This window comes from Porites lutea, chromosome 5, assembly GCF_958299795.1.
Source record: "Porites lutea chromosome 5, jaPorLute2.1, whole genome shotgun sequence".
Classification (NCBI taxonomy): Eukaryota; Metazoa; Cnidaria; class Anthozoa; order Scleractinia; family Poritidae; genus Porites; species Porites lutea.
Genome location: NC_133205.1, coordinates 14,403,870 through 14,415,124, shown reverse-complemented (window position 1 = coordinate 14,415,124; position 11,255 = coordinate 14,403,870). Strand labels below are relative to the sequence as shown.

Sequence of the window (11,255 nt, the reverse complement as noted above, 5' to 3'; positions counted from 1 at the left end):
GAGCGATTCGCGCCTTGAAAAACCTGTTTAAAGAAAAAAAGGACCAATTTGCTGTCTTAATCAATCATACTTATGTTACGGAAAAGGAATGGACGACACAAAAATAGTAACAACGACTCTATGTTTATTTGCCAATACGAGACGTACCATGACTTGGGTGACAAAACATGCCCCAGTTAGTAGTTCTTGTGAAAAAAAAAACTTTTAGAACAGCTTTCATCGCTCCTTTAAGTTATTTCACATTTTGTATTTATTTTTAGAGTTGTTTAAATTCAACAGAATCTCTTCTTGTTACTTATTCAGGAGTTCAAACCAAAGATCAAATACCATCTTCCTTAGCAACTGTCTGTTTTATCGGTTGGAGGCGTTTTCAAGGGAATCATATCGGCGGGGTCACTTGTCCGTCGGATGGAGTATACCTGATAGTATACCGGATACCCAACACACCAGCGAGCGGCCTTTGGCGGGAAACAAAACCACATGGATCCTTCCAGGTCTGTTTTAACGGCCAGTTTTCAGCTAATGACAAATTTAAAGCCTCTTTATTTATTTTCATAATTACGAAAATCTTTGTCGTTATCCTTTCACACTGGGTTTCCCTAAACCAACTTAACGCTGATTTCTTCAATAACTGTATTCCATATCATATCTGAGACAGGAAAGCTGTAAGCTGTAAGAAATTACCCAAAGTCGCTTTCGGAAAATGCTCAGCAGATTTATGGCCATCATCATCATCGTCATCGTCATCGTCATCATCGACACATTTCTGCTTATATTTTGTTTTTTTGTTTTTTTTCTTTTTATAGGTGAAGAAATATTCACTTTCAAGGTCAACCAGGATATTCACAACTTAAACGTTATGTTTGGATCAAATCTCTATATTTCTGGTAAGTATTTCTTGCAGTATCAGAGCATACTTGACAATAGAGTATTTGCTCTTGCCAGAATATTCTTCTCAGCGGAACTTTAAAGGCAAAACGTAACTGTTCGACGGCTTTTTTGAGTTTCTGGATGAATCGAGAACAATACAAAAGTTTTCGATATTTTAGCCTGTTCACAGACTCTCTATTTTCTCTTCAAAGACCTTCGAGCGTAGGCGATAAAATAGAATAACCGCAGGGGATTTATTGATCGCCAGGGCAAGGTTGGGGGCGGGGGGTTGGGAGTGGAAGAAAAAGACGGTCTGCGGACATCTTCGGGAAACTGAAGCTTGCTCCCAGGATAAGCAAATTATCATTGGATGAACGACAATTATCCTGTCATCATCATGTCAACAACTCATCACACTCGTATCATGCCATTAGAAGCGTTTGTCATTGCGGGACTGCTAACCGCGACACTTTGCGTAATTTGCATAAAAAAATAACGTCGAAGCGCCGCCGAGTTGGGAACTTGCGATGGAGTCATGCTACAAGCTTGTGTTGACCATAGTTATCTTTTGTATCGGAGTGTAGACTATGGAAAGCGTGCTTGATGACTGTTTGGCACAATTTTCATGCAATACTTGCTCAAAGAAGAGCAGCGCCAGGCTGTTTTAGGTTTACTGGGACAAAAGGATGTTGTGGTGGTTCTTCCCACGGGTTTTGGGAAAAGTTTAATTACGAGTTGTTCGCGACAGTGAAACTTAAACAAAGGGAAAAGAATTTGGCATTAGTTGCATCGCCATTACGAAGTATTATCTATTATTTAAAAACTGAATCATTTGATAATGTAATTCTAGCATTTTGATTGGCTTAACCATTATGGTATATGAGCTATTAGTATATACGCACTCAGTGATCTTGGTGATTTAAGCAATCTGATTGGTTCGCTATCTCGGACTATTCAACAATATTCACCGCCTAGCGAGTGGATAATGTGTGAGCTCGGTTTTTTTCCCATTTTCTTAGAGAAAGATCTTTTAAAAGTCGACAAAATCCTAGGGTTGACTTTTTTCAGGCAAGAAAAGACTTCGAAGGATTCAAAACGGCGTTTTTCCATTTACTGTTGTTGAGTTTTGTGGTCGATGGATTGTTTACAACTCCCGTTTATTCGCCTAGAAGAGTCCGTTTCGTGAACTCAGCGTTTCCTAACAAGAAAAATTTGGCCCAAAAACGAAGTTTATTTATGACAAAGAAATTTGAAAGCAAATGTTTGCAGAAATTCTACGTTTCAAGTAAACACGGGAAAGAATGCTACATGAAGACGACGTCTTACCTCGAGGAACCGAATCGCCATTTCAAGTTTGTCAGCACTTCATGCGAAGGAGGACACAACAAACCTTTCGGCTATAAACTTGGCGAGTCAACAGAAAACAACAAAGCTCTTCTTTTCTTCTCAGGTAAGAAAACAATTCAAACTTTTAGCTGTTCCATTTAAGTCATTACGCTGTTGTTTACGAAGTGATAAGCTTGTGAATTGCCATGTTTGAAAATTCTACAAAGATCTATTTTTAAACTGTCGCGTGTCTAGCTGACCTGATCTGTCAATCAAGTCGTACTTTTTAATGGTTTCCTCTCTGATTTTGTTGAGATCACTTCGTGTGTATATACTAAAACAATTATTCTTTTCAATCTCGGTGAATAGTGGCTTTAGGAATATTTAGCTCGCCACTTCGTGGCTCGGTAAATATTTTGCCACTATTCACCTCGATTTCAAAGAATAATTGTTCGAAAGTAAAAAGACAAAACAAACAAAAAAGCCACGAGAGCTTGTTTGAAAGTTTGTCGAAAAACACATGAAAATAAATGGAACTACAGTACCTTGACCAGCTACGAAAGAAGACAAGTGTTGTTTCTTCATGATCGCGAAGCCATTCGCCGATCGAGTCACTCGCCGATAGATAACTGCGGCTTGTTTATCCGACATCAAGAATATAAATGACAATTAACCAGCTACAAATACAGGCTATGCAGCCATTCACTAGAGCAATCGAGGCGCAGTATAGCTTCTTTTCTTGTTCAGCAAAAACCAGCTTGTGGCTTCAAGCAACTTCATAACAAGCGACCGAGGCAATAGTTTTTCTCCGTTGTTCTTACTTTTGTATCTGCACCGAAAATCCAAATTCACAGTAATTTCGACGACTGTCACTTAAAAATTCTTTTCCTTCACATTATCTGCAGGTTTTTTTAGCTGTCCTGCTGTGTAAAATCCTAGAATCTCGATAAGTTTATAAAAATGTTCATCGCTACAGTTGCCTTTGATTTTTCATTCATGCAGTCCAGGCGAGTCCGTTCGCGCGTTGGCAGTTTTGATAGACGTGTGACATGTGAATAGCGGAAGTCCCTTCTCTTTTCCGTTTTGTTGTAACAAAATTACTAAAGTCGGGGAGATTCAACGAGATTTTGTGGGTGTTTTTAATAAAACAATTATTCCACTCGCGCTTGTTGGATATGAGATGATTATAGCCAACTCGGCGCTACGCGCCTCGTTGGCTATCTATCATCTCATATCCAACGCGCCCTCGTGGAATAATTGTTAAATATGATCAAGTTGAGGCAATGAGAGAAATGAGAGAAGATGGTGTTTCAGCCATTGCATTACCTTGCCGCAGAACCATTGATCGACGTAATGCCGACATTCTTTTAATTTAAACCGAAAGCTATCATCGTAGTGCTCGCTTTCTTGAAAGCTGGTTTTAATAAAATCAAAATCCAGCACAGGTGCTTCTAACCTTATTGTTGCAAGGCGAACAAACCCTACTTGACTGATCTAGCTGTTTGCGAAACGGTAAAACCAAGATTATTTTCAACTTTTGTTTTGTAACACCTTCACGAAGTCTCAACAAAAAGATTCCCTGTTGCTTTAAGGGAACGGGATGATTGCCCAGTACTATCGACGTATAACCAGCACCCATATATTCTACAATAATCCAATGGGCCAATTTGTTTCGGCTTCGGACCTCTTTTAGCCTGCGTTTTCGATGCTGAAGCAGTCTGACAAGATATGCTTTTTACAAACACGCGACTCCGAGTGTTCGAGTGTTGTTTGATTCTTGGCGTGGCGCAGGGTGGTCGGAACAGCAACAAAAAGATTTATTCCAAAAATGAACGAAGTTTCCACAAAGTAAAATTAAACTCTACAACAGCATATGAATAACTCGATAGACGTACACGGCCTCCGCCAACTTGAATAAACACTGCTTCCGTCACACTTGACCAAACATGACTAACGTCAAACTCTCTTCGCTTGTGAAAACTAGTTAAAACTTCGCTTGGACTAGCCTACTTATATAATTTCACAAAAAATTCTAGAACTTTCTAAATAGTCTAATTATAGAAAGATTACAAAATTTACTGCTTTAGAAATGCTTACCCAAGATCCTAAAATAAACAAACTATGAACTGTCGCGAAGCATCTAGAATGTCTCGCTACCCACACAGTACAAATTTTCGTAACACATATATTTAGTTGTATATTCTGTAATTCTCAATTTTTTATATTTTATTTTAACAAAAAGGAACATACAAGTTATGCTGCCTTGGTATTTGGTGCCCCAGGTGCCCAGTGCGGCTTGAGATGGACATCCTCGGGCATGCGCACCTTATAGATACGTCTCTGGAGGTCACATGTGAGGAGAAACAATTCAACGTAAATGTTTCAACTGCAGTGCAGCCAGGGAGATATGACACACAAGTAAGTACAAACTAATAAAAGCATTACCAAATAAGAAATAAATGATATACTTGTCAAATTAAAGAAGGCATTGTAAATTCAGTAAATAGGACAAGCGTATCTTAAACGGCAACGGTTTTATTCCTTTCGATCTGTCTTTCTTTGTCTTTGACTGCCATGCGTTTGCCTTTTTACCCGTTTTGTTTTTCTTAAAATATGGTTATTACTGTAATTCGAAAATAGTCTTTTTTTTAATACAATACAAATTCAAAATTTGCAACGAATATTTGCTACTGAAGATGACAAAAGTATGTCAAAAGTCTTGTAAACTAGAATATGTTTTGATTAATTTTTTAAGACTCCACCACTGAATTTAGAAACTTAAAAAAAGATTGATACACTGTGTAAATACTCATTGTTCTCTATCTTTTTAAAGGTCAGTCGCTTTTTTATTAATGAATCTCGTTCACATAATGTGGAGACAAAATATCTGGGACACATTACAGTTATAGGTAACGTATATTTATTCCTAAAAGAAAACAGGAAAATTAGAGTAAATGAGCGATTTTTCTCGCGCTGATCAGCCGATGGTTATAGTGTTTATTTGAGTATAGACCATGGATTTTTTTTATATTTCGTAGTTAATCTGTCATGTATATCATCAACGGACTCTTTTCTCACTCAAACTACGTACACTACAGGCCCCAGTGTCCAACACTGAGCTCTGCGTTTTAATAACACGAACACGAGGTCACTTTTTATTATTTGCTGCGGTTCTAAGAATAGCAGCAAATTATTGTTTTCACGGTTCCAGCTTATTGACAGCTGTCACGGAGACTCAAGTATAAGAGGGCGGGATTTTACAGAGGTGATCATTCTAAGCTGACATCGCTGCCTACGTTTCGTTTGTCAATGCTTTTTTCTTTTTGTGTCATTTGAATTGATTGTCGTTGGTCGTTGATGTACTCATAATTTTGTATTCTAGTTCAACCTCTCTCCCTCGAGGTTCATGTTAAGTGTCTGGCTCTGCTTTCGGGAGGGTTCAGGTATGAATAAACGGGGATATCCAGTGCAGCAGTCAGTTTTCCTATTTAACACGGAATGATTTCATTGTTTTCACTGTTCACCGTTTTAACAATAGCGAATAGGGAAAACTTCCCTTTTCTTTTTGTCTTCTTTTATATTTTCATTGTTTTTCGCCACTCTTTAAAGGGACATAGGTTCAACTTATTTGTGAAAAAAAAAAAATAGCAAACGGTCCCTATAAGCCAATATGAAGCTTCTTGTTAATGACGGCTGGTTTAAAGATATTAGTCGTTTAATTTCTTTTCTTTGATTTTGATGTCAGTGGTCTGAGCGTATGTATTTAAAATCCTGCTTACTAGATTATTGTGTGATACTCAAATTCCCTCACTTAAACCACGAAAGGGGCAAAGTCCAACACTTTTGTAGTGTATTGAGCCAGCGGTTGACATTGTAAGCATGCGCCCTTATGCGCGCGTTTGTATTATCTGCTTTGATTCGCATTACACCGAATACATGACAGTGGCGACGAAGTAGTTTGAAAAACGTCGAAAATATGACTGATATCGGGAAGAAAGAGAGTTTTTATGAGACACAAGAGAAATGAGAAATTTATGTGCAACGGGTGGAACAGTTTTTCTTAGCAAACAACATCGAAGAGGACCCTCAAGTGCCAACCTTATTAAGCTTGATCGGAAGCAAAACGTCCACATTGTTGAGGGATCTTCTTTCACCAGATAACCCGGCCAAGAAGAGCTTTCAGAAGATCGTCACGACCCTTCACCTCTGCCAAAACTTTACTCCCACTAACGGTAGCAACACTTAAGTCCAAAACCATTAGAAGTAGCAGAACGCTTTCGTTTTAATAAACGAAATCCACGAGAAGGATAAACCGTGTTGGCCCTGTGTAGCAGACCTGAAGAAACTTGCGAACTTTAACGAAGCTTTACGCGATAAATTGGCGTGTGGCCTCAAAATGTGTAGATACAAAGGCGTTTGCTTTCTGAAACAAAACTGAAATTTTCTTAAAAGCTTTGGAGATAGCCGTAGCAGTGGAAACTGTCATTTGCGATGCTTCGGAAATGCAAAGTAAGCTGCACGCAGAACCTTGCGTTGACAAGAGTTCAGATAACAAAACCACTGCCTCCACTATCGTCGCCGCGGAACACCACATCTAAAGATTATTATCGATGCGTAGGAGACTCGCACGCTATCCGCAGTTGCAGATTGAAGGACCAGATTTGTTATCATTGTGGAAAGGTGGGCCATATTTCAACAATTTGTCTCTTGAAACAACAGGGTAAGCCACAACAACCACCCAAAACACTGCCGAACACTCAAGTCCACACTGTTGAGTACAGTGAAAGCGATGAGTTTGAAGATGTTTTAGGAAGCATAAAGATACACAATGCGAGCAAACTGAGCAGTAATGTAATCTGGGTCGATCTGAAAGCAGAAGGGAAACCGATAAAAATGGAACTGAACACGGGTTCGGCTGTGTCAATCATTCAACAAGATTCGTACAGGGAGAAATTTAACGACAAACCCTTGAACCCATAAGAACCCTGGAAGGAGGATGCTGAAACAACATTTAAACTTTCTTCTCAAAATATGGAGGCACTGAGGGACCTAAATCAAGAGTTGGAGAGTCAACAGAAAAGAAATATCTCTGAGGCAGCAGACTTGAGAGAAAAAATCAAGTCTCTTTGGATCAAACTGGAAGTGGATGAGGCAGAAAGATAAGCTTTCCTTACTAAAAATGTTGGATGTAAACCTTCTATAATTACTAAGCTAAAGAGCGAGGTGGAACGATTGCAAGCTTTGAAACTGCAACACATGCAGAAATTCATTGATGGCCTCAGAAAGGAATTATCAGATCTGTGGGACAAATGTTTCCTTGGACCTGCTCAGCGAGAGGAGTTTACACCAGCTTTTGATGAAAATTACACAGAAGAGCTTCTGTCAATCCACGAACATCAAGTGGAAGTCATGAAAAATTATTACGAGGAAAACAAGAACATTTTTAAGCTTGTGGAGAGGAGGGAAGCTTTGTTCAAGACAATGGAAGAATTTGAGACTCGTAAGAATGATTCTAGCAGGCTTGCCAACCGTGGAGGAGCACTTCTCAAAGAGGAAAAAATCCGAAAAGGAATAAATCGAGAATTGCCAAAGATTGAGCAGAAACTGAAGATGGACGTAGGAACATGGGAGGAAGAAAATGAGAGAAGATTCCTGATTAATGGCTGTCATTACATGGACATAATCACAAATCAGTGGGCAGCATTTAATGCTCAGAAAGAGCAAGAGATATTAGAAAGACACTGGCAACATCATGTAAATAAGGTTAAGAGTTCGAGTTGTTCCAGTTGAATTAAGACTCTTTTACGACTTATATTATTGCTGGTGCGTTGGCTACAGTGCTTAAACTGAACTCATGCTGAAAACCTACACGGGGGAAACCATAATTCAAGGCGGAGTACTCGAGGCGAAATGGGAGTTTTCAGGGAGAAGTTTACTTATTGTGGACAAGAAACATTGACAAGGATGGCCTACACAAGTCCGCAGGGAAAGTAGAAGCGGTATTGAAAGCACCTCGTCCAAACGATGTAGCTGAAGTGAGACTTTTCCTCGCGCTAACTAATTACTGCAACGGGTTCATGCCAAACCTCTCAACAGTAGTACATCCCCTGACACAACTTTTGGAGAAGAATCATCAGTAAAAATGGACAGAACAGTTCGAGGCAGCATTCCACAAAGTGAAAGAAATGATCACTTCAGAGCAAGTTCTAACACATTATGATCCCAGCCTGCCGCTAAGGCTTGCTTGTGATGCATCCCCTATAGGCATTGGACCAGTGCTGTCCAACGTGATAAGGCACGGTACCTAGCGACCTATAGCCTTTGCTTCAAGGACACTCATCATCAAGACTAAGCAAATTTATGCACAGATTCAATAATCCGGGGGGTAAAGAAGTTTCAAATATAATTGTTTGGCTGCTCTTTCACTTTGTACGCAGATCACCAGCCGTTAACGTCAATCTTTCATCCCCGGAAAAGCATCCCTGTGGTTACTGCAACGCTATGCCTTGTTCCTGACGGGCTATGATTGCAACATTGAATACAAGAACACTAAGGTTCACAGTAATGCTGACGGTCCTTCCCGCCTACCACTCGTAAAGGAATCCAGAGGTGAAGAAACTGTCGACCCTGTGTGTATTCAATTTGATGCAGTTTGATCCTCTGCCTGTCACAGTGGAACACTTTAGGGAAGAAACGCAGAGAAATCCAGCTTTGGTTCATGTGTATTGAATGTCCAGTAAGATATGGCCGCACAACCTTGATCCTGCACTGAACCCCTATTTTGTTCGTAAAGATGAGATCATATTACAATCAGGCTGTCTGATGTGGGGAATAAGAGTCATAACACCTCCCAAGTTGCGCCCTTATGTTCTCCATGAACTTCATAGGGGGCATATGGGAGTCGTGAAGATGAAGGCCCTAGTCCGAAAATATAACTGGTGGCCAGGAATCGACAACGAAATTAAACTGACTGTTAATTCCTGCTCAGGTTACCAACTAACACAGAGAGCACCCAGTTCAGTACCGTTACACCCATAGGAGTGGCCCTTATCTCTCCCTGGCAACGAATTCATATTGATTTCGCGGCTCCTCTGCTCAACAGCACGTTCTTGGTGACAGTGGATACACATTAGAGATGAAGAAAAGGAATACTACAACCTCAGAGAAGACCAATGAAACCCTTCAGAAATTATTTGCCGAATACTAGCCCAGCTACTAAGCGATAACGGGTCTCAATTCACATCAGAATAGTTTCAGCAGTTCCTAAAGAGAAATAGAATCAAGCACATCACTTCAGCTCCTTACCACCCTGCCACCAACGGACTGGTAGAACGCAGAGTCGGAAGTTTCATAAATGCGATGAAGAGTGAAACAGAAGTGAAAACCTTAAGTTGGCAAGATTTTTGCCGGCTTATAAGAACATTCCCCACTAAACCAGTGGGGAGCCACCATCCCAGTTGTTTTTTGGTACAAGATTACGCACTCGACTGGACCTGTTAAAACCAGATCGTAGCACCCAGGTAAGCAACCGTCAGATAAACCTTTCCGTTCTGTTGCCAAGGGTGGTTCTGTAATGCGGCATTTTTCCGTTGGCCAGAGAGTAATAGGACGAAATGACAATGGAAAGGCAAAGTGGGCACCAGACACTGTTCATGCACAACTAGGACTCCTGTCTTATGAAATAGAGATTGGGCCTAATTTAGTTTGGCTTCGACACCTAGACCAAATCAAAGATTCCAATGTCCCTGTCGCAGACAACCATACGTCAGTTATCCAGTCCTTACCGTTTCCGCCCCCAGTCGAGAACTCTGGTGACGTTGTAGCTGAGCCATCTGAGCAGACAGAAGTTGTCCTAAGAGAAACAAACAGATTTTCAGCCATCCAATCCAGCGGCCAAATCTTCGGTCAGTAGCCTGTCGAGCCAGATACGATATATGATATACGATACCCTACCAGAGAGCGGAAGCCCCTAGCTCGGATGGACCTTTGAACTTTGAACTGCCCTTTTCTTAGGGCTCAGACTTTATTTTTAAGAGTAGCGTTGTGTTTTCAGTAACTTGTAGGGTAAGAGACTGGCTTAAGGGGGAGTAGTAGTGTATTGAGCCAGTCGTTGACATTGTGAGCATGCATGCTTATGCACGCGTTTGTATCATGTGCTTTGATTGGCAATATAACGAATACATAACAACTTAAATGCGCAAACTGTGAGACTGTACATCTCATACAGACTGGCTGTTCACAATAATAAACAGTAAAAATAGTAACTTAGACGTATGAAAACCTGTTTAATTTTGTAACCGATACCTTAAGTAAAGGCTCTTGTCTTTTAAGGAGCAACAGCTTTTAAAACTTGAAGAATTAAGTCGTCCGAGTTCGAGACTGTTTAATTAAGTAGAATCGCACCTCAAAAACACGTGAATTGTGATGATGCAACCATCTACCCAGTCACAATGATAAGAGTCGTGATATTTCCTAACTATTCCAAGGAACCTTCGAGTCTCCGTTCTAGGCAACGTTTGGTGAGTTGATATTCATTACCCAGGAGCAATGATAAAAATCGTGATATTTCTTAACAATTATTCTGTATTCGATGAGCCACATTTTCTTAGGAATCTCCGAGAAAACTTTGAGTCCTCCTTCGATGATTTGTTTAATTCGCACCAGATGTCTGAAGGAAAGACAGAGAAAAGTGAATCTATAGAATGAGGATCGACTCGAAGGAGGAGCGTTTTGCGTTTTCATTCATTTACAGCAATACTCAATTTTGCACGTAAAATTTGTCTATATTTAGGATGAAAAGGGTACAATCTTGGTACGGTTACACTGAAGCATTCAAACTAGCTCATCCCAGTGCAAGTTAAACGTGCCTATGTTCTTCTAGGAGTTTTCCTAACCTTTCGATGTATACAAGAAAATCCCCTTTTCTAGTCTTGCTGCCCCGTAAAGTAAAGAATTAGCTAATCTAAATTATTGTGAAATTCGTCTATTCACACTCGTCTGGTAGATATTTACAAACAACGGCAAAATAGTTTAGTTTCTGATAGTTAAAGGAATGCATA

At 40.1% G+C, this 11,255-nt stretch overlaps 1 protein-coding gene across 1 annotated transcript in view; it reads left to right on the top strand.

Annotated features, from left to right (window-relative positions):
• Positions 1–309: 309 nt before the first annotated feature.
• Positions 310–11,255, top strand: part of LOC140937936 (uncharacterized) — a 62,179-nt gene continuing 51,233 nt past the window's right edge. Inside the window, exons 1-7 of the mRNA XM_073387497.1 lie at positions 310–494; positions 807–887; positions 4,439–4,614; positions 6,916–7,047; positions 7,408–7,950; positions 8,870–8,932; positions 9,758–10,100. Of these exons, the coding sequence (XP_073243598.1) occupies positions 860–887; positions 4,439–4,614; positions 6,916–7,047; positions 7,408–7,950; positions 8,870–8,932; positions 9,758–10,100 (1,285 nt within the window). The 5' untranslated portion in view covers positions 310–494; positions 807–859. The remainder of the gene's footprint in view (positions 495–806; positions 888–4,438; positions 4,615–6,915; positions 7,048–7,407; positions 7,951–8,869; positions 8,933–9,757; positions 10,101–11,255) is intronic.